The following is a 23,621-nucleotide window of genomic DNA, read 5'->3' as shown; positions in this document are numbered from 1 at the left end:
CTCAGTAATTTTCAACCCTTTTCACCTCATGGCACACATAAACAAATTACTAAAATTCTGCGGCACACCAAAAAATATATATTTTGTTGCCAATTTGATAAAAACAAAAAAGATAGAATTTTGATTCATTCACACTGGACGGATATTGTTGTGTTAGTTGTCTTATTTTTATTAACAATCTAAGGGAAAAGAGGTCAGTGCCTCTAACTAAATAGTCAGGTATTACATGTTTTAAAAGTCCTTGTAGCATACCGGCTGAAAATCGCTGACCTAACTTAAATAAAAAAGATTAAGCTTGACAATAAAAGTGTAAGCATGTCTCAGATTTACTAAGCTAGCTAATTCTTTCTTGAAATATTTAGCTTATATTTGGACTTAATCCATAGAAAATTTGAAAGCCAAATATATCTATATATATAAAAGGCTAATATGCAAAGTGTTCCCTTGGGAGTTCAACCAGGAGACCAGAAGTTTGATCACTTGCTATGATGTGTGCTGACCACCTGGGAGCAGTGTGGAATGAAGGAAGGCCCCGGCCGGCAGCCAGAAGGCCCTGATTGGTCCTGATCGCCGGCCAGGCCTAGGAACCCTGCCTGTTCACAAATTTCGTGCACTGGTCCTCTAGATTATATTTTTACTAGAGGCCCGGTGCACAAAAATTTGTGCACTCGGGGGGGTCCCTCAGCCCGGACTATGCCCTCTTGCAGTGTGGGACCCCTCGGAGGATATCCACCTCAGTGGGGACCCTCACCCCATGGAGGTTTGGCCAGCCTGGGTGAGGGGCTGATGGCTATTTTCAGGCTGGCCACACCCCCTTTAGGGTTGGGGGTTCCCACTGGGGTGCCTGGCCAGTCTGGGTGAAGGGCTAAGGGCTGTTTTCAGCCTGGGCAAGCACCCTGGAGACGTAAGCTCCCAGCCTCTCCTTTTTTTCTTTTTTTAAAATTCTGGGATTTATTTACCTTCTATAATTGAAACTTTGTTGCTTTCAGTGGAGCTCAGAGCCGGGCCATGGCAGGCAGGGAAGCTTGGCTTCCTCCATCACTGGAGCAAGCAAGCCTCCTGCTCGCTCCAGCTCTGTGGCTGCCGGCCGCCATCTTGGTTGTGTTAATTTGCATATAGTTGCTCTGATTGGCTGGTGGGCGTGGCTTAAGGTGTAGCAAAAGTACGGTCAATTTGCATGTTTGTCTTTTATTAGTATAGGATATAAAATATAATAAATATTTTTTAAGGACATGTGATGACCTAATTCAAAATCACTGTGAGCAGATTCTCTAGGAGAACGTGGTGGAAGTCCATTCTTTTGTGCGTTTGCTAACTGACATTAGCCCTGACCAAGATAAGGTAGAGCGTAGTGGTCATCATTCGCAGACGGAGGAAACTGCACAAACCAGACCTGGCGAGAAGAGCCTGAGAAGGGAAACCACATTGGTCGGGGTGCCAGTAACTTGCTTTCGTGGCAGGTTTTCTCCTTCCGCTGGTGAAGGAGGGCATGGTCGGACTTTGCGTACGTTTTATAATAATTCCCATCACCGCTGCGGTGATAGGGGATTTCCTCCTTTGGAATAGCACCCCCAGTCTCATCTATCGGCTACCATGGACCCATGGCTTTCTAACAGTTGAGAATGCTCTGCTTTTCAGATAATACCATCCAGTCGATTTTCTGTTGTTGCTGTTGCTGTTCCGTGCAGAAGCGGTAAGTCTTGTTTCCGAGGCCAACTACTTGGAAATGAATGCGTTCAGTTTCGAGTCTCCATGTCTCTTTGTATCTGCTGTTGCCTTATCCTGGGAAACTCTTCTCCCGTTTTTTTCCCTCTTAAATGCCTAGTTATTTAAAGCCATAGGTCAAATGTCAGGCCTTCTGTGATCCTTTCTTAATCCTTTTGGGTTTAATTGCTCCTTCGATTGTCTTTCCAAAGCATGCAGTTTGGTTCTTTATTTAATATTTATTTCATGTGTCCTATTTGTATGTCTGTTTTCCACTGTATAATTTTACTGGCAAGAATTCTGTCTTATTCATTTGACTATCTCCACCAAAACTATACTTTGGTGTCCAGCAAATGATTGTATAAGAATAAAATCCAAAGCACCATGAAAACAGTCACAGCTAACATTTAATGGGAGTGTTCCATATGTCAGATTGTGCTAAGAGGTTTGCATTTATTAGCTCAAGTAACTCTCAAAGCCACCTATGGATTTTTACAATCCCCATTTCACAGATGAGGAAATTGAGGCTTAGAGAGGTTACATTGCCTACCCATGGCCACACTATGAAATGGTAGAGCTGGGATTTGAACTCATGTTCTTAATTACTATATCATGTCTACTTATAACAATAGATGCTATCAAATGAGGTAATGCATGTAAAATGAGTAACGCTGTGCCTGATACAGAGGGTTACATGATCATGTTTATAATTTTATGCCTTTAACATGGACCAGACTTTGTATTGGGCATGTGACATGTTTCCTCAATTTTATTTCATAACAACTCTATGTGCTTTTAGCACCTCTAGTTTCCAGATAAGAAAAATTAAATTCTGAGAGGTATAGTAACTTTCCCAAGGAAATAGTCTTCATAATTAAAAAAGCCTCAGGAAAGAGACCTGGATTTTTGTACTAGTTTTGGGATGATCTAGTGCAGTGGTTCTCAACCTTCCTAATGCCGCGACCCTTTAATACAGTTCCTCATGTTGTGGTGACCCCCAATTTCATTGTTACAAATGGAACATAATTAAAGCATAGTGATTAATCACAAAAACAATATATAATTATATATGTGTTTTCCGATGGTCTTAGGCGACCCCTGTGAAAGGGTCGTTCGACCCCCAGGTTGAGAACCGCTGATCTAGTGTAACATGATTATTTTTTTATTTTTTTTTTTAATGTCAGGCAAGTGAGAACACAAATAAGCCTGAGCAATGATGAAGAACTCTCAGAAAAATACATTCAGCCTCGCAGACAGTGGTTCAGTGAATTGAGAAGTAAGAAGCAAGTGAGTATCATCTTGATGGGTGGTAAGGGTGGGGGTCGAGGAAGCTTGCGTTTTTAGGATCTGCTCCAGTAGGTACTGTTTGCTACCATGCCCAGAACCTAGTATCACGCTTGGCACATAATAAGGGCTCAATAAACATTTAGTAAATGAATTTTCTAGAAGAAATTGAAAGAAGAAAATAAAAAGACCAGTTAACATAGCCTGCTCGGCTATATTTTGGAAGAACTTGAAACTGGACAGTGAATAGGGAAAAAATGTATTCTGGCTACTGCCCTTTTGAGGCCAGGATTAGTTTTCAGTCCAGTGTTGGGAGAAACAGTGTTCTTAGGAAGCATGGTAAAGCCAAGCACAAGCTTACAGCACCTGAAAGAAAAGGGCTGCTTTTCTTTTTCCAAGAGAGAAAAAATCCATAAGACAAAGTGAAACTATTGGGGAAGAAATCAAGGGAAAAAAATATCCAATGTAAAAAAAACCCAAAACAAAATTAATGCAATGCTGGCAACAGAATGTGTGATCTTGAAAATTTCCAAACGATGAGTGTGTTGCTGGACCCGAAAGTTGTTTTATAGTTGGTCATTTCCTACATTTATCCCACCCTGGCTTCTGCTCTGGCACAGCTGGATGGGAGAAGGGAGGCAGCAGGCAAAGATGCTCTATGCCTCTTCTTGATTAATACAGATCATGATCAGTATAGATTGTTAAAACAGTGGCACGGCTACTCACTGCTTGGTTTTCACAGTCCAACAGGAGCCGTGTGCAACCATCAAAACGCAAACCGCTGCCTCCCCTCCCGCCCCCTGAGGTTGCTGAAGAGAAGACCCGAGTCATGGCACTCTATGATTTTCTGCCCAGAGAGCCCTGTGACTTAGCATTAAAGAGAGCAGAGGAGTACCTAATCCTGGAGAAGCATGATACTCACTGGTGGAAGGCAAGAGACCGTTGGGGGTAAGACTGGTGGCTCGGTCCTTATCAAATACCTCCTCTTTTATCCCCTACAGACGTCTGAAGCATCAAGAGGGCTGTTTACTGGCTCAGTTTCTCTGGGTTTATAACTTCCTTCTGTGTGAAATGAAACCTGTCCCCCCAGCTCCCCATGTGTATGAGGGCATTCTAGCACCATGATTTCAGCAGACTCTCAGAAGTAGTTACACCTGGCTTCACATCCCAATGCTGCCGCTTACTATCGTGTCCTTTGGGCAAGTCATTTACCCTGTCTGAGTTTCCATTTCTCTTTTAAAAGATATGTTTTTAAAAATTGATTTTAGAGAGAGAGGAAGGGAGAGGGAGATAGAAACAAGGATTGGTTGCCTCCTACCTCCTGCATGCCCCCCACTGGGGATCGAGCCCGCAACCCAGGCATGTGCCCTGACTGGGAATCAAACCAGAGACCTCTTGGTGCATGGGCCAACACTCAACCACTGAACCACACCAGCCGGACTTCATTTCTTTCTTTTTTTGAAATTTGCTGTAATTGGCATATAACATTCCATTAGTTCCAGGTGTACAACATAATCTATAATAATAAAAGCATAATATGCAAATCAACCGAATGGCCGAACAGCGGAATGACCGTCCAGATGACCTTCCAGATGACCTTCTTGACGAAGCCGGAGCTGCGAGGGCCTCTAGTGATTGAATATTTGTATATATTTTAAAACAATCACCAGAAGAAGTTTAGTTAACATCTGTCACCATAGATAGTTACAGAATATTTTTTCTTGTGATGAGAACTTTTAAGGTTTAGTCTTGTAGTAACTTTCAAATGTGCAAAACAGTACTATTAACTATAGTCACTATGCTGTACATTACATTCCCAGGGCATTTATTTTGTCACTGGAAATTATATCTTTTGACCCTCTTCACCAATTGTTCCCACCCCACGGCACTCCCCCATCTCTGGCAACCACCAAGTTGTTCTCTTTGTCTATGAGCTTTCAATTTTTAATGTAAAATACCTTTTAGATTCCACCTATAAGTGAGGTCATACAGTATTTGTCTTTTTCTCTGACTTATTTCACTTAGCATAATGCCCTAAAGTTCCATCTACATTGTTGCAAATGGTAAGATTTAATTCTTTAGTATGGCCAAATAATATTCCATTCTATCTATCTATCTATCTATCTATCTATCATATCACATTTTCTCTATTCATTCTTGCATTGATGGATACTTAGGTTGGTTTCATGTCCTGGCTATTGAAAATAATGCTGCAATGAAAATTGGGGTCCACATTAGTGTTTGTTTTTTTGTTTTTGTTTTTCAGATAAATGCTCAGAAGTGGAATTGCTGGATCACAAGCTAGTTCCATTTTTAATGAGTTTTTATGTCTTTATTTATAAAGTGGGGATAATAATTCCTATAGGTTCCTATTCTGATTTACACTTTCTCTGGGAATTGGACGTGTTTGTTTGTTTTTTCCTGTTAGGCTCTAAGGCAGGAACAGAAACAGGCTCTTCCTTATTTTCATATTTCTAAAATGACTAGTTTTGGAAGTAGGTGCTGAATTAAGAAGCAAGGGAAAAAAGACCCTGGGATGCCAACAGACTTCACTGTGTCAGTTGCAATAGATGGTTAATGCCTGACTGAAGTCCTGGGTAGAGAAGGATTCTGAGGAGTTTCTGGGCTCTCTGGGAGAGAATGCTGGCATTGATTTCTGATCTTTGTCAAGATTTGAAGATTATAAGTATATAAATATCAGAAGTATTTATATTTCATGCCCTCTTTCTTTTTAAAAAAATATATTTTATTGATTTTTTACAGAGAGGAAGGGAGAGGGATAGAGAGTTAGAAACATCGATGAGAGAGAACCATCGATCAGCCGCCTCCTGCACACCCCCTACTGGGGATGTGCCCGCAACCAAGGTACATACCCTTGACCGGAATCGAACCTGGGACCCTTCAGTCCGCAGGCCGACGCTCTATCCACTGAGCCAAACCGGTTAGGGCTCATGACCTCTTTCTTTATATTTTCCTGATTATTTGGTTGTCTTTCCAAATCTTAGTTTAGACTCAACATGTGATAGAGATATTTCAGTGGGAATAGTTATCAGTGGGTTTAAGACTGTGGAAATAGCGACTCCTGCAGGTGGCCTGTTGGCATGATTCAGACCTAAACAACCAACCAACCAACCAATTAATATTTAACTTTAAAGTTAATAAGTGCATATAGTTCTTTATAATATGAAAACATGATAAATAATGCCAACGTTCTCAAAAATAAGCACCGTTATTCATTTAGTAAATCATTTTCAATGCACTGTCATGCACATATTGAAATATATGGTATTGTTTGCAGATTTAATTTATCTAAACCTTATCACACTTTATACATTGTTCTATTAGTTGCTTTTATTTCCCAATAATATGTCTTGGGGATCTTTTTGTAATTTCAAATGGAATTTGAAGGTGAAGGTGTAGGAAAATGGAATTCCTCACCCTCCGGAAGGGCGGGTAAATTGGTGTATCTTCCTTCTAGACAATTTGCTGTGTCTACTGAAAGACGCACATGCTTGGTGTCCTAGCAATTTCCCTGCTTAGTATCTGTTTTAGAGAAATGCCCCTCCTTGTGAAAAAAAGGCACATTCAAGTATTTCTTCATCAGGTTGCTGTAATAGGGACGTGGCTCAACTAGAATATCTACTCTATCGAATGCTCTGCAGCAAACAGTATCTTTGTAATTGAGCTGCTGTTAACCTGATTACTATGACATCCCTGTGGTCATGTAAATGCCCCCTTTTCTCTCTAAAAAGATTCTGGTGTCATAAGACACCTTTAAACTACTCACATTATAAGTCAGAATCTTACTATTTATTATTTTGAGATTCTAGTTAAATGTGGAAGTGAAAAACCTGTTTTCCTCTTTTAACAACTTCATCAGTAAAATGAATTTGACTTCCCTTCCAGCCTTGACATTTATAAGAATTGTTGCCATTATAATGCTAGAAACTTGGCAAAATTTTCATTTTTGCTTTGTCTTTTGTTATAGGAATGAAGGCTTTATTCCAAGCAACTACGTGGCTGAAAACAAGCTAACCAATTTAGAAATTTATGAGTAAGTGTCTTCTAAAATACGCTCTATGGTTAATCTATGAAAATCAGCTACGTTTTGTCAGGTTATAAGCTCAAATACTGTTTTCGGTCTGAAAAAGGAAAAGAAAGTCACACATTCGGTAGCTCTAGTTCAAGAGGTCTTTGATCCTTATAATGGTTGATTCAGAAACTTCTTTTTCTTAAACTTATTTTTGTTTCGGTTTGTGTAGCCATTCTTTTTTGTTTTGGCAGTGACAGCATGAAACCAAACACTCGTCTTGCACTTGTTTTACTATGTGTCCTAAATAGAAAATTATTTTTAAAAGGACATTACATTTTCAATGAGTGGCAAATTGGACTTAATTTATAGACACGTTACTATATTTTGGCTACTGTTTAGAAATGTTTTAGAAATAGTTGCAGATGAGAACAAGGCCAGTATAGTTTGGAAGAACTCTTGGCATGTTTGCTGGAGTCCTGCTTAGAAATCTATTTTTGTTATATGGATCTGGAAGATAGAGGAGATCTTAGCAATCACTTGTTTAATCCCTCATTCTGCAGATCAGAAACTACGGTGGAGAGATTAATTTATACGTAGAGAGTAGCAGAGCTGGGAGTAGTCCTAATCTTTTATAACTTCAGGATCAATTTGAGCTCTTGAGTGCCCTCCCCCCACTTAGATACTTGTTTTGCAATTAACATATGTTTCCAGCAGGTGGCAGTAGGTAATGAGTGGAGGCATTAAGACCCGTGCTTCTCTGAGAACCAGTGAGCAAATACAAATTGAATGAGAGAACCCCCTTGGTCCGCCTTGCTACTAATTTAAGTCACCTAGAGGCCAGACTCAGCATATCCCTTCCCTAAAACAAATCCAATTTTAAAAGAATTGGTGAATAACGTACACTTTATTGGAGGGGAGAAAGAGGTGACGGATGACCACGGGATACATGACACATCTACGTAACCTTACCAGACTTCTCTATTAGCTATGTCTCAAGCTAGATCTCTCTCCCAAGTCACTCTCCTTGGCCCCATTAGAAGGTCTCTTCTCTCTTCTCCTTTCCTTCACTCCCCTCTCTTGACCTGCGTCATTTAGCTCCCCCCCTGAAATTCCATTCTCCACTCAGTAAAACAAAGCCCTTCGTGGCTGAACCCACCTTCCCTGGAAAACATTTCCACAACTGTCTACAGTTACTCACGGATGGCCCATAGGGGTGTCACCACTATCTCCACTAAAGCTGACCAACACAAACAGGTCTCTCTCTCTCTCTCTGTCTGTTTTTGTGTACCCTCTTGCTTTTTTCTCTTTAATATATATATTTTTCAATTACAGTTGATATACATTGTTATATTAGTTTCTGGTGTACAACCCAGTGATTAGACATTTATATAACTTACAAAGTGATCACCCTGATAAATCTAGTACCCATCTGACACGACACATAGTTATTACAATATTATGGACTATATTCCCTATGCTGTACTTTACATTCCCGTGACTATTCCGTAACTGCCAATTTGTATTTCTTCATCCCTTTACCTTTTTCGCCCATCCTCCCAACCACCCCCCCAATCTGGCAAATATCAAATTGTTCTCTGTATCTATGAATCACAAACAGGTCTCTTTGAAAGCCAGGTCAGGGAAGTTTTGTTTGGAAATCTCCCACTAAGAAAAAAAAAAGGCTTTTTAAAAAATCTATCTATCTATGTCTATCTATCTGTCTATCTATCTATCTATCTATCTATCTATCAACCAGAATCCCAATTTGGCTTTTCCAGGAGGTTAAAGGAGACATGTATGAAGGTACCTAACAGTGTCTGGGGGTTAGTGAATAGAAAATCACTAACCAGCAATCTTCCTTTCCTTTTTTAAAAATTTTCAATGAATTTGCTCATTGCTGCCCCTGTTTAGACCAGTTCAACAACTTGTTTATATTATAGATATTGGATCATTTGAATAAAACTACTCTGAGGTTAGAATAACCATCTCATTTTCTTGGGCCTTGATTTACATGTCTTTAAAAGTTACTTTCTTTAATAACTCCAATTATAGGAAGACTGCTTTTGAGTTTTATTGCTATTTCTTAAAAAAAAGATTTGTTAGGATATAGATATAATAATCACTAAAAATTATCAGCCATTCACTATGTGCCAAGCACTGTTCTAATGACTGTATAGAATTACTGCCCTAGGTCAAAGTCCTGTAGTGTGGACATAGAAATTGGGGGAAATCTGAGTTCAAATCCTCGTATCACCACTGATTAGTGCTTTGGCTGCAGGCATCTGCCTAATGTCTCTAAACATCCGAGTGATCTGAAAACTGGGGAATAATACCTGTCCCATACAGTACAGAGTAAATGTTCAATAATTTCTAGCAATTATCATTATTTCCTTGAACTGTGAAAATCACTAGAAAGGCATTGACAGTTTGAACCACCTTGCCCAGTATTGCAGGCGTACTCCATGTCATTCGTAATACATGTCATTGTTACTTCAGTCCCCTGAATCACTTTATTTGTTCGATCTTTATTTATTGTACACTTATGCATTACCAGGTGTTAGCTTTTTCAGACACTGGAGATGCAACACGGAACACCCAGAAGCAGTCCCAGCTTCATGAGACTTACAGCTTCATGGGGATATAGATATTAAACAACTCCAAATTCATAGATAAATATGTAATTTTAAATAAATATGTAGTGTTGGGAAGAAACAGTGTGGGACACTAGGAGAAAACAATGGGGAAGGAGGTATAATTTAGCAAACAATGGGGAAGGAGGTATAATTTAGATGTTGGTTGGGGAAGACTTTCTGAGGAAGTGACTTGAGGCTAAAGGTGGTAGGGGGTCCTCAGGGGAAGGAATGCTGTGTCAATGTGGGCTCTGACATCTCAGGGGAACATTTATAAGTAGAAATGTTTATGGCTATTTTGGTTTTAGATTAATATCCAATTATCAACAATACAATGTAAAAACCTAGTTTTCAGTAAGCCTTCAAATTTAACTTGTAAATCATGATATACTCTTTGTAAATATGAAAAATATGAACAATTACCTTATTTCAGACTCAACATATTAAATGTCCTTCAACAATCAGTCCTATTTATAAGTTCAGCTAATTAAGTTTCCTGAAACATTTAACTGAATTAATAAACTGAATACATTCAGTTTCCTTTTTTTAGTCCTTCACATGCCAGACAGGACAAATTTGCAACTGCCATAGCCCTTTGTAAGTCCTTCCATGATCCTGGACATCTAATAAATTAAACTTATGTGGTAAATCTAATAAATTAAACACATGTGAATCTCATCGAACCCTAGGTAAATCTAATAAATCAAGTTCTGTTAACCATGCAAATATTTTAAAAATGAGTCAAATTCCCTTAAACTTCAAATATCAAGAAAAGATTAATTATAAATTTTAAACCGGAGGCAAAACTCCAATATGCCAGATTCTTTTAAAATTATAGACGTTAAATATCAAACATTGATTATCCTGAACTTTATATGAGTCTGATTTATCTCATGATCTCTGCACTGACTGCTTAACCTTCTCAGGGTTACAAAGTCACTTACTAAAGAGAAGCAGACTTACCCTCTCAGGTTGAAGAGGGTTTGAAGGTTGAAAACTCAAGAGCACAATACTGTTACTTACTGATCGGAAATCTAAGACAGGGGCGTGGGACCTGAGGCTTACCTCTACACAAGATGTTTGTACTCAACCAGAGTTGGATATGCTGGATTTTTTAAATATGTCAATAGAAGCCCTGTCCCAAGTCCCAGGCCCACATCCTTTGGTATCAGTTTTATAATTAGTGTCGTCTAGGTGTAAGTTACAGCCTTACTGATTTAAAAAAACAAACACAACTCTTCTAACTTTTGCCATCTGACTTAATTCTGCAATACATGCCCCAACCTCCTAAGTTATATTCATCCAATCTCATTATTGGCTGTGGAATCTTGCATTATTTTAAAGAATCCTAAATTCTTCCTATATTTGTATCTGGCTCTTTGGTTACAACTTTGAAGTCATTCTAATGACATACACAGATTTTAATTTACATTTAAACAAAATAACCTATTTACTTATATTATCTCTTTGGTTACAACTTTGAAGTCATTCTAATGACATAACACACAGATTTTTAATTTACATTTAAACAAAATAACCTACTTACTTATATTACTTATCACTATAATAAATAAATAAAATACAAAGCAACAAAATGAACACTGATATGATGGCCAGTGAAAAACATTCAGAAAAAATGCAATTTATCTTAACTTTTTCTTATTTGAAGTTCCATTATGCAGTCTTTACTTTTCACAGATTCAACGTATTTTATTGAGCTATAATTGTTATTCTCCTTTTAGCACCCATGTTTCACAACTTAGCCAGTGGGGGCCCCTTGAAACCGATTCCCCATGTCTCTATTTCTACAACAGGAGGTCTCAGATTTACCTTGAAATTCCCTTCAAACTATGAATATTCATTAAAAAGTACTAAATGATATTCACAGTTGAACATCACAGTTACTCTTATTCCCACTAGTGATAAGTAGTCATATTATTTTATCTAGAATCATCCCTAATCATCCCTACTATCTATGGCTCGTTTTCCTTTTAAGGGCATTAGTATTTTTAATACCTGACCATCCTGATTTAGTGGCAGCTTTCTGCTGCTAGAGGTTAGGGGAAGTCCATGTAATAAGATCGATTCCATCCTCAAAGTCAGGTATGAGTTTCATTTAGCTACCATCTGGCCCACCCATTATGACTCAATGCAGGGCTATATGTGCATTCTTCCTTCCACTGTCCTTAAAAATAGTATTTCTGGTAATATTAAACTAGGTGCTTTTTAAAATCTTGTTTTAAAATGAAAGTTTTTCCATTTTTCTTTTTCTCTTTTTGGTTCTGTTTCCTTTTTCTTTCTTGTACCATGTTTGCTTACCGACTAGGTTTTGTCATACAAAACTTCATGTTTAAGTTATAATATTATTTAATTATGACAACTGTGTGCACTTTGGTATTCTAAAGCAGCGATTTTCAACCAGTGTGCTGCAAGAATTTTTAAAACATGCAATAACTGACTATTTAGTCAGGGGGCATTGACCTTTTTTCCTTTAGATTGTCAAAAAAAAAAAAAAAAAAAAAAAGGGCAACAACCAACACAATAATAGTCATCCAGTGTGAATGAATCAAAATTTTACATATATTTTTTTTCTGTCAGATTGGCAAAATACACAATATATATTTTGGTGTGCTACAGAATTTTTGTGATTAGTTTATGTGTGCCATGAAATGAAAAAGGCTGAAAATCGCTGTTCTAAAGTCTTATAGTGACATGTTTCATGAAGAGAGGTAGTAGAAAGATAGGGGGCAGAAGAGGACTTGGAGAATTTGAGGAAGGGAGGAATCCCAAGTGGCGAAGCTCAGTGAGTGAACAGCGAATGAGGAAAGATGGGCCCGGAGAGGGGGTGTGGAGCAGGGTTATATAGATTGTTCCACTCACTAAACTGCTCACTTTACTGCAAAGTAACATACTTGGGAAAGGCACCTAAGTTAGAGTGGGTTTTAATTTTGGAAAGGTAACATAGCACATACAAAAACACTCAAATAAGAACTTCCTGAGAAGAAAGAAACAAGTATTTTTTTGGTTTGTCTACCAGAACTCAATGAAGTGTTTATTGAAGATGATGACTTCTTTTTTATTTTTTTATTTTTTAAATTCTCACCTGAGGATATATTTTTATTGATTTTAGAGAGAGAGGAAGGGAAAGGGAGAGAGAAAGAGAGACATTGATCAGTTGCCCCCTGTACCCTGACCGGGGATCAAACCCACAACCTGGGTATGTGACCTGAATGGGAATCAAACCCACGACCTTTCGGTGTATGGAACAACACTCCAACAACCCAGCCACACTGGCCAGGGTGAAGATGATGACTTCTTAACCACATATCTTTCATGGAAATTTTTAGGAGGTTAAATTTTTCAAAATTACATACTAAGTGTGTGCCAGGAAGTTGAAGTGAGATAATAGAATAAACTTGCAACTAATAAAACTCCACTAAACTAAATCAACTGGCCCATAATAGTACATTATTGTTTATGTGAACTTAAAAACCCACTCTATATTCTAAAAATCAGTTTTGGAGTAAGTTTTTAAGACAGAAATGGAGCAGGGTGTTTTCTTTTTTTCTGAAAAAAAAAAAAAAGAAATATACAATTTAAAAATTATTTTTATTGCTTTTACAGGTGGTACCATAGAAACATTACCAGAAATCAGGCAGAACGTCTTTTGAGACAAGAGGTAATTCAATTTATTCCTGAATAAATCTGAATATTTTCAAAATTTCCATGAGGGCTGCATTGTAAAGAAAGACCTTACCCATCTAAAAAGTTTTATTGCTTCCTGTTCTTTTTAGTTTTAAAGTATTATAATTTCATCTCTATACACATTTTTTCTCTACACATTTTTTGATGTTGTACACTAGTTGTCCTTGTATCAGATTATGTTTTTATTGATTTTCATCATAACTTTAGAAACATTTTTCCTGAAATGATTTCAACACCAACATTTTACAACTCCCTCATCTACTCCAAAGTGCATTCTACCGAACAATCCATATTTGAATGGCCCAAACACCTTTGCCTCAGTGCCAATCAAATATACACCCTATCCTCATTAGCTTAGCTTAGGCTCATTAAAAACACAATAAAAAAATACACGGTGCTGCACCTTCTTTGATCTTTGGGAACAAAGGCAAGAGTAAGGTAGCTAAAATATCAAGCTGGGTCAAAACTGATCATTTAGGTTAAAACAAAACAAAACTGCATAGAGCAGTGATGGCGAACCTTTTGAGCTCGACATGTCAGCATTTTGAAAAACCCTAACTTAACTCTGGTGCCATGTTACATATAGAAATTTTTTGATATTTGCAACCATAGTAAAACAAAGATTTATATTTTTGATATTTATTTGATATATTTAAATGTCATTTAACAAAGAAAAATCAACCAAAAAAATGAGTTCGCGTGTCACCTCTGACACGCGTGTCATAGGCTCACCATCACTGGCATAGAGTTTAAATTTCCAACTGACGGTAAACATTAACTGTGGGTACATGTGGAGTCAAAACTAGAAAGTATGTACAAGGTATTTGTGTCATTACACACTGCTGTCGGATGTTGAGGAAATCTAGAAATATAAGTGAGAAAGAATCAGTTCTGTAACTAAAAACCCAATGCAGGAATGGCTCAGGACACAGGGAGGGTCCAGGTAACAGCTGGGGGACAGGCAGAGAGAGCATGAGGGACACAGACCGAGCTCACCTCATGGGAGTGGGCATGGAGGTTGGAGGCCAGGCCTGGCTTCACTGGCTAGGAGGAAATGGAGAGTGCCACAAAGGTGGTGTCCTCCTGGCTTTCAAAGTGATCTTAGTAGGTCCAGAATGAACAAAGAAGATGGATGAGAGGCGAGTAGAACCGGAGGAGGGAAGTCCAGAAGTAGATCCACAGTGAGACAGGTGATCACAGGTAACATGGCTGTGCAGGTTCAGCATGTGTGGTTCTGCATCTGAGAGGAAACCTGACAGGGCGAGGGTCTGACCTCCCCACAGAGACTAGGACAGGGAATTATGTGACAACCCCCACACGGCCTAGATATCACCGCATGCAGTCACATTTGGCCATGACATTTCCTGATGAAATAAGACATTTGAGCCCATCCTCTCATCTTTCTTGTCCTCCCCCACTCCCCAGAGGCAATCACGGTAGAAGAACACTTCCCATTTTGTCCCTATGTTTACATTTTTATCATAGATTGTGCAATAAGCAAACTGTAGTGTTATTTTATGTGTTTTAACATAAAGGAGGCCATATGTGTTGATTTTTTAAATTAAGCATTATATTTTCAATTTTATTCAAAAGGGTATAGATAGATCAAACACATTCTTTCAACTACTGTCTACTATTTCATTATATGAGTACTAGAGACCTGGTGCATGAAATTTGTGCACGGGTAGGGTCCTTAGGCTTGGCTAGTGATCAGGACCAATCTGTGGGGCGATCGGTGGTGCGATCGGTGGTGGTGGTGGGGGGAGGGCTGGCACACACCTTGGCTGGCCTGGGGCCTGTGGGCTGGGGGCAGCTCCTGCATTGAGCATCTGCCCCCTGGTGGTCAGTGCACATCATAGCAACTGGTCATTCTGCCAGTCGTTCCACCGTTCGGTCAATTTGCATATTAGGCTTTTATTATATAGGCTACCCAAACATATCCATTTCACTAGAGATAAACATTCAAATTGTTTCTAATTTCCTACTATTACAAACAGTGCTGCAGAGAACTCCTGTGTATGTTTCATTTGATATGCAAAGGAAGGGGTTTCTTTCAATTTTACCCAGAAATGGAATGGTCTGGTCAGGGGTATGTGCACATTTAACATTGCTAGATATTATCAAATCATGATTCAAAGTACTTGTACTAGTTGAAACTCTTCCAGGGAATGAGAAAACTAGTTTCCTACATTCTTGCCAACATTTGGTATCTGCCTGGCATTGAGTAAGAAATTTCATATATATTTTGAAATGTGCATTTCTTTGATAAACATCTCGATTGAGTAACTTTTCATGTGTCTGTGGGCCAGTGGGCTTTCTCTGCTGTTACATGCCTGTTAATAGTCTTTGCTCATTTTTCTGTATATTTGTCTTTTAAACTGACTAATGTGTGTTTTAAAAATATATTCTGAATACCAATCTTTTGTCAGTTATGTGTTACAACTATATTCTTCTGGTTTCTGGCTTAAAAAAAAACTTTATGCTGTTTTCTTATATAGAATTTCTAAAAATGTTAATACCAAATTTCTCAATATTTTTCTTATGATCTCTGCTTTTTTGTTTATTTGTTTATTATAAGAAATTCCTCTCTCTCCTGAAGTAATAAAGGAATTGTATGTTTTCTTTTAAATGTTTTTAAAGATTTCACATTTAGGTCTTTCATTTGGAGAGAGAGCTAGATTTTACCATAAAAGGTTCTTTGGTTTGACAATTTGAGCAGGAAATGGGGCTTGTCTCTTGGTAAGCATCTGGAAGGAGAAGGAGACTGCCTTCTGGACTGTGTCACCTTGATGGCCAGGCCATACTGTGGCTGTGCAGCTCTCAAGCGACTTATTGGCAGCACTTCACGGGTGTAAACTTTCATGGCTTTGACAAGATTCTGAGATATTTTTCTCTCCACAAGTGTAAACACCCTCAATAAAGCAGAAGCATTTTAAAATAACAAACACACACACACACACACACAAAAAAAATCAAATAAAACTGCCCAACATTCAAGATTATTTAAAAGCAATTCGCAGCTTTATTGAGATTTTCCAAAAATGTCAGTGGAGATGCAATTCATAATCTAACATCAAACTTATTATAATGTTCTTTCCTCTTGCCGTATCCCTTTTTGTGTCTCCCATACCCAGAGCAACTGGAATGGCTCTCCTCGCTCCTCTCTCCCGACTCCCCCCAATTTATTCCCTTTTCTTCCTTATTACAAACTCTGGTCTCCGTTCCCACTCTGATCCCAACAATTTCAGATGCATTTCTCCCTCCCTTCTTTGCCCCCACCTGTCATTTTCTTTCTTTTCTTCCAAAGTACAACTCTGTCTGTCTGTTCATCCTACTCATCAGCTGTTTCCATCTATCATCCTGATCAATGTACCAAAAATAACTAAATGGTGGTATACACGGTTGTCAAATGCAGGATTTTGCTTAGGAAAACTGGGGGCAAAGTTTGAAGATGCTCATATATACAAAAAAATCTTTGTCCTAAATGTGTTTTATTTTGTAGGTATTATTTCTAAACCTGTACTTGTAAACACAGTCTCAGGCTTTTATCCTAAGTCAGTATGGCTTTGGTTTTCATTACTGAGATGTGGGTTTGTCTTCCTTTCTGACAAATGTAAACTTGTGCAATGAATGAATTGTTTTGCAGTCCAAAGAAGGTGCATTTATTGTCCGAGATTCAAGACATTTGGGATCCTACACAATTTCTGTGTTTACGAGAGATAGGAGGTAAGCCATTGTGACTTTGGTCACTGTAGAAATAACAACTCCTGGGACTGCCCTTTTCAGGGAGGCACTGTCACTTACAGGATGTAAGCGAGAGCCCTGAATAGGGAGATTACTAGACTGGAAATTAGGACAGACCAGTTCAGTTTGTATCCCTAACAAGATCTGTGTATGGCACGAGGTGTTACTTAAGTTCTCTCTTCTCCTTTTCTCAACCATCAAGTGAGGAGGCTTGATGAGTTGTTGCCCAACTGGTGGTGCTTTCCTCATATCCCTCGTCTATCCTGGGTCTACCTGTGGAGTTCACCTGCACTCAGAAAGCTTCCTGTGTCTCGGCCAAGGATGTTCTCTGGGTGAGGGAATGCATGGTCCCCGTGGCTAGGCCGGACGTGCCTGAGGATTAACATCCTAGGAGCCACCCTCCCCCAATGGGGAACGGGAGCTGGTGGATAAGCACCTCGGCTTCTTTGTACTTTAGTGGGACAATTCCAAGGTGTGTTCCACAGCCTCTCAGCTTCCAATAAGGATTAAACTCCAGTTGCCCGTGGCAGAGCTGCTCATCAATATGCCCGGTATTGGTTTTCCTCCCTTCTTTGTCTCACATCGCCTCACACCCCTACAGTGCATTTCTTCATTCCTATAACATACTTGATAGTCAATAAATACTCATGTGCCCATTATGAGATCTTGTTGTCACCTAGACTTTGGCTGAGGTTATGTTTGATTCTAAGGCTCCAATAAGACAGCTGAGGAATTCTCCTGGGATGGGAGGGACCTGTTTAATTTAACCCAATCCGCGCTTCGGTGTGTAGTGTTGCCAGGCTAAGGGTTTGAGAGGTGGAGCCCTGTTGCTTAATGAATTGACTTAGTTCCAAAGTGACCTTTTATTTGTTTACTAATTTACATTTTATTGATTGTAGAAGCATGGAGCCTACCATCAAACATTACCAGATTAAAAAGAATGACTCTGGAGAGTGGTACGTGGCTGAAAGGCACCTCTTTCAGTCAATCCCTGACTTGATTTGGTATCACCAGCACAACGCCGCTGGTAAGTCAGGAACTTCAGGCTGGGAGAGTCAGCCAGGCTCTCGATGGGCAATGCATCTTTGGTCTTAGACACTTTACACATATCCCTGCAAAAATGTGTAAGAGCTCGAAATACAACGTGCTTCTGAACAATTCCCTTCAGTGACGCTTCTTTGGTTGTCTAGTCAGGGAGCAGAGATAGGTCATTTTTTTACATTTCTGCCAAGTTAGAAAAGCAATAGATGACAGAGAAGCAAAGGCTATTGAGTCATTCATTATACATTTGTTCTTAAAATTTATGCAGGGCTAAATGTAATAGGATTTCCAATGTCCCAATGGCCTCCTTTTCCTTGTCCCATAAATTTGCTCTCTATTTTAGAAGATTACAATAGAAAATTTGCTCTCATTCTCTGTTCTTTCTTGTTTGGAGAACAGAAGATGTTACACAGGATGCAGCCTTTCACTTATTACAATTTGGCTTAAATATACTGGAGGCCTATTTAGCCCCCACCCCCAGCTATTGTTTGCAATAATTGCTATTCGTACAAGCCTATCATCTATGGAAAGATGTAGGATTCCAGAAAGTTCCACCACAATTGCAATCACATCTCTGGCCTTCAGCCCTCATCAACCTCTGCTAGACCACTTGGAGCCCATGGGGGAATCCTCTTACCTCAGTTTTATAGAATTTGGAACCCACTGTAACTTTTCATATTTTTTTGACTTCTTGCCATACAATACTATTTTAGATTTTTCTCATGAAAAGTTGTATTGACAAAATAAAATCTCTTTTGGAAAGCGGCCACTTTTCCATTGTACTGGTTCTAAATATCAGGAATAAATCCAAGGACATTTTTATCCACTTATGGGAATGGGATGAGTTCTCATGGATATTCCAGGTGGTCAAGGGAGTTTGATTAGAGAGGAAGTGATGTTTCTGAGCGGGGCCAGGGAGGGTAGCCCTTTGAATCAGGAGACCAGTTTTGAGTTTTCTCCTTCACACACCTCTTTCTCCTTCCTTCAAAGACAAACTTTAAGAAACTGAGTGGTTTTGGTGGTGAGGTTAAAAACAAAACAAAACTGAGGTAGATCAGGATGTACCGACATGAAAAGATGTTAGTGATAAGTTATTTAGTAAAAAAAAAAAAAAAAAAAAAAAAAAAAGTACAAAGCAATATATTTAGTGTGTAGTCCTATTTTTGAAAAAATACACATTTGCACATATATGTGTGCATAGAGAAACTTGACATTTAGGTAATAATTTTTAAACTGATAAGGTTATAACAAACTATAAACTGTTAAGGTTTACCTCTGAAGAAGGAGATTTGGATATGGGAAGCTTTTCTTTCCTGCTTTATAAATTGCTTTAAGGTTTAATTTTTTTATTACCATGTACATAAATTATTCTTACAATATATAAAATACCATACAGATAACTTTTAAAATAAAAAGCCTGGGTTAAACCATAAAAACAATGAAAAGTGGGACTTGACAACTTAAAACAATGGCTGCTATTTATTTATTTTTATTATTATTTTTTTAAACATATTTTTATTGATTTCAGAGAGGAAGGGGAAGGGGGGGAGAAAGAGAGAGAAACATCAATGATGAGAGAGAATCATTGATTGGCTGCCTCCTGCACACCCCACACTGGGGATCAAGCCTGCAACCCAGGCATGTGCCCTTGGCCGGAATCCAACCTGGGACCCTTCAGTCTGTAGGCTGATGCTCTATCCACTGAGCCACGCCGGCCGGGCTGGCTGCTATTTATTAAAGAGAAAAGAAGTAGAAAAGAAATACAGCAACAAGAAAGAAGGGTGATAAGAAGAAAGGCAGGGGACCCAGAAGGCACTCATTTATTGCAGACTTACTTGGGGCCAGACCCTGTTCTGAATGCTTTTATGTATATTTATTTATTGAACCTTCAGAACAATCCTATGAGGTAGGTGCTGTTGCTATCTCCATCTTACAGGTGAGGAAACTGAGGCATGAGTTGTGAGGTAACTTGCTCAAGGTCACACAGTCACTTAGTGTGTGAACTGAGATTTGAACTCCAATAAATCTTTGAAACTGTTGGAGCCACTGAACCTATGAAATCCGGAGTCTGCACACAACTCCTGCCATCACCTCCAGAAAGAGGCAAATCATGTCAGTGGGGAATATTGTGGAGGGTCCACTTTTGGAAGAGGTTGTGCATCAAAACCCATGACTATCTTGTCTGTTTCTTAACCTCTGGTGAATTGAGCTCATGACCATCCATCTCCTTAGCAGAAGTAACGGCAATGCAGACAGTGACAGACTTCTTCCTATCAGAGAGATAGACTATCATGAAACCACTGGTAGTAATTCACAGCATAAAAATATTTGACAAAACCTTTTAAGTTAGAGGAAAGTGTTGGGGTCTTAAGGAAATTCCTTTTTATGTTTATCTGGACCACGTGTTATAGAGACCCAGCTTGATGAAGGCTCGAACCTCAATTAGGTCTTCAGAGTCACTGGGGATTCTTATATGTGTCCTGACTGGGGGTCAAACCCCAAAACCTGGTGTATTGGGGATGATGCTCTAACCAACTGAGCTACCTGGCTAGGACTCCAATGCTATTTAAAAAAAAAACAACTACTCTCAAAAAGTAAAATAGGGAAATGGTTACACTTAAGCACTGTTTAGTTGAATAAATTGGTACAACTTTGGTAGATACCCTTTGATCAGGAACCCACATTTTAAGGAATTTATCCTAAGGCGATAAGTTGAGAGGTGCATACAAGATCATACAGCATATTTTACAATAGGGGAATCTTGGAAATAACTTTAAGGTCTATTTATAGTCATTGGTATACATCAGTTACCTGTTGATTGTATAAGCTTATAGCAAGACATTTAAATTTCTGTAAAATGTATTGGATGTGTATAGTCTTTCAAATACGCCTATAGAGATTTTTACAAAGATGTTCATCAGTAGTACTTCTCCAGATGTTAATATTTTGTGAGGGATCTTTATTTCATCTTTATATGTTCTTGAATTCTTTCATTTGTGTTCAATGAGGATATATTATGTAATGAAAAATGTTTTTCAAATGGGAAAAATAAGCAAACAGACTAAGTAGGATAGTGCCTTATTTATGTAAAGAATGGTACTATCATTTCGTTATTTATATTAGTAACTAGGCTTGAAATGCTGATTTCTCTTTCTCCCTAGGTCTCATGTCCCGCCTCCGCTACCCAGTTGGGCTGATGGGCAGCTGTTTGCCAGCCACCGCTGGTTTTAGCTATGGTAAAGTAGACACATGTGCTCCAGTAAAGCATCAGACCCAGTAAAGAATTTACAAATTGTAATATTTTACAAAAATTTCCATTTCTCACCTGGCCAGTGTTGCTCAGTGGTTAAGCATCGACCCATGAACCAAGAGGCCACCGATTTGATTCCCGGTCAGGGCACATGCCCAGGTTTTGGGCTCAATCCCTAGTGGGGGCTTGCAGGAGGCAGCCAATCAATGTTTCTTTCTCATCAGTGTTTATATCTCTCTATCCCTCTCCCTTCCTCTCTCTCTCTCAAATCAATAAAACATTAAAATTTTTATATTTCTCTTAAAAAATTGGAATTTCTGGCAACATATATTCCTGCATGGCTATAATCTGCTGGGCTGGGGAGCAGGTTCCCCAACCCCCCCCCCTTTAAAAAATATTTTTATTGATTTCAGAGAGGAAGGGGAAGGGGGGGAGAAAGAGAGAGAAACATCAATGATGAGAGAGAATCATTGATTGGCTGCCTCCTGCACACCCCACACTGGGGATCAAGCCTGCAACCCAGGCATGTGCCCTTGGCCGGAATCCAACCTGGGACCCTTCAGTCTGTAGGCTGATGCTCTATCCACTGAGCCACGCCGGCCGGGCTGGCTGCTATTTATTAAAGAGAAAAGAAGTAGAAAAGAAATACAGCAACAAGAAAGAAGGGTGATAAGAAGAAAGGCAGGGGACCCAGAAGGCACTCATTTATTGCAGACTTACTTGGGGCCAGACCCTGTTCTGAATGCTTTTATGTATATTTATTTATTGAACCTTCAGAACAATCCTATGAGGTAGGTGCTGTTGCTATCTCCATCTTACAGGTGAGGAAACTGAGGCATGAGTTGTGAGGTAACTTGCTCAAGGTCACACAGTCACTTAGTGTGTGAACTGAGATTTGAACTCCAATAAATCTTTGAAACTGTTGGAGCCACTGAACCTATGAAATCCGGAGTCTGCACACAACTCCTGCCATCACCTCCAGAAAGAGGCAAATCATGTCAGTGGGGAATATTGTGGAGGGTCCACTTTTGGAAGAGGTTGTGCATCAAAACCCATGACTATCTTGTCTGTTTCTTAACCTCTGGTGAATTGAGCTCATGACCATCCATCTCCTTAGCAGAAGTAACGGCAATGCAGACAGTGACAGACTTCTTCCTATCAGAGAGATAGACTATCATGAAACCACTGGTAGTAATTCACAGCATAAAAATATTTGACAAAACCTTTTAAGTTAGAGGAAAGTGTTGGGGTCTTAAGGAAATTCCTTTTTATGTTTATCTGGACCACGTGTTATAGAGACCCAGCTTGATGAAGGCTCGAACCTCAATTAGGTCTTCAGAGTCACTGGGGATTCTTATATGTGTCCTGACTGGGGGTCAAACCCCAAAACCTGGTGTATTGGGGATGATGCTCTAACCAACTGAGCTACCTGGCTAGGACTCCAATGCTATTTAAAAAAAAAACAACTACTCTCAAAAAGTAAAATAGGGAAATGGTTACACTTAAGCACTGTTTAGTTGAATAAATTGGTACAACTTTGGTAGATACCCTTTGATCAGGAACCCACATTTTAAGGAATTTATCCTAAGGCGATAAGTTGAGAGGTGCATACAAGATCATACAGCATATTTTACAATAGGGGAATCTTGGAAATAACTTTAAGGTCTATTTATAGTCATTGGTATACATCAGTTACCTGTTGATTGTATAAGCTTATAGCAAGACATTTAAATTTCTGTAAAATGTATTGGATGTGTATAGTCTTTCAAATACGCCTATAGAGATTTTTACAAAGATGTTCATCAGTAGTACTTCTCCAGATGTTAATATTTTGTGAGGGATCTTTATTTCATCTTTATATGTTCTTGAATTCTTTCATTTGTGTTCAATGAGGATATATTATGTAATGAAAAATGTTTTTCAAATGGGAAAAATAAGCAAACAGACTAAGTAGGATAGTGCCTTATTTATGTAAAGAATGGTACTATCATTTCGTTATTTATATTAGTAACTAGGCTTGAAATGCTGATTTCTCTTTCTCCCTAGGTCTCATGTCCCGCCTCCGCTACCCAGTTGGGCTGATGGGCAGCTGTTTGCCAGCCACCGCTGGTTTTAGCTATGGTAAAGTAGACACATGTGCTCCAGTAAAGCATCAGACCCAGTAAAGAATTTACCCCAAGTTCCCTCCATGTTCTTTAAGTTTTCTGCTCTCTGAGATGTCTGTTGAGTT

At 38.9% G+C, this 23,621-nt stretch overlaps 1 protein-coding gene across 1 annotated transcript in view; it reads left to right on the top strand.

Annotated features, from left to right (window-relative positions):
* The first annotated feature begins 1,622 nt into the window (after positions 1–1,622).
* The window catches only part of TXK (TXK tyrosine kinase), a 41,304-nt gene continuing 19,305 nt past the window's right edge, over positions 1,623–23,621 (top strand). The window contains exons 1-8 of the mRNA XM_005853143.2: positions 1,623–1,693; positions 2,889–2,991; positions 3,731–3,936; positions 6,977–7,042; positions 13,276–13,330; positions 17,003–17,082; positions 18,000–18,127; positions 21,303–21,377. Of these exons, the coding sequence (XP_005853205.1) occupies positions 1,623–1,693; positions 2,889–2,991; positions 3,731–3,936; positions 6,977–7,042; positions 13,276–13,330; positions 17,003–17,082; positions 18,000–18,127; positions 21,303–21,377 (784 nt within the window). The remainder of the gene's footprint in view (positions 1,694–2,888; positions 2,992–3,730; positions 3,937–6,976; positions 7,043–13,275; positions 13,331–17,002; positions 17,083–17,999; positions 18,128–21,302; positions 21,378–23,621) is intronic.

This window comes from Myotis brandtii, unplaced genomic scaffold (genome assembly GCF_000412655.1).
Source record: "Myotis brandtii unplaced genomic scaffold, ASM41265v1 scaffold10, whole genome shotgun sequence".
NCBI classification, from domain to species: domain Eukaryota; kingdom Metazoa; phylum Chordata; class Mammalia; order Chiroptera; family Vespertilionidae; genus Myotis; species Myotis brandtii.
The sequence above is the reverse complement of the archived record's forward strand: the minus strand, read 5'-3'. Positions and strand labels throughout refer to the sequence as shown.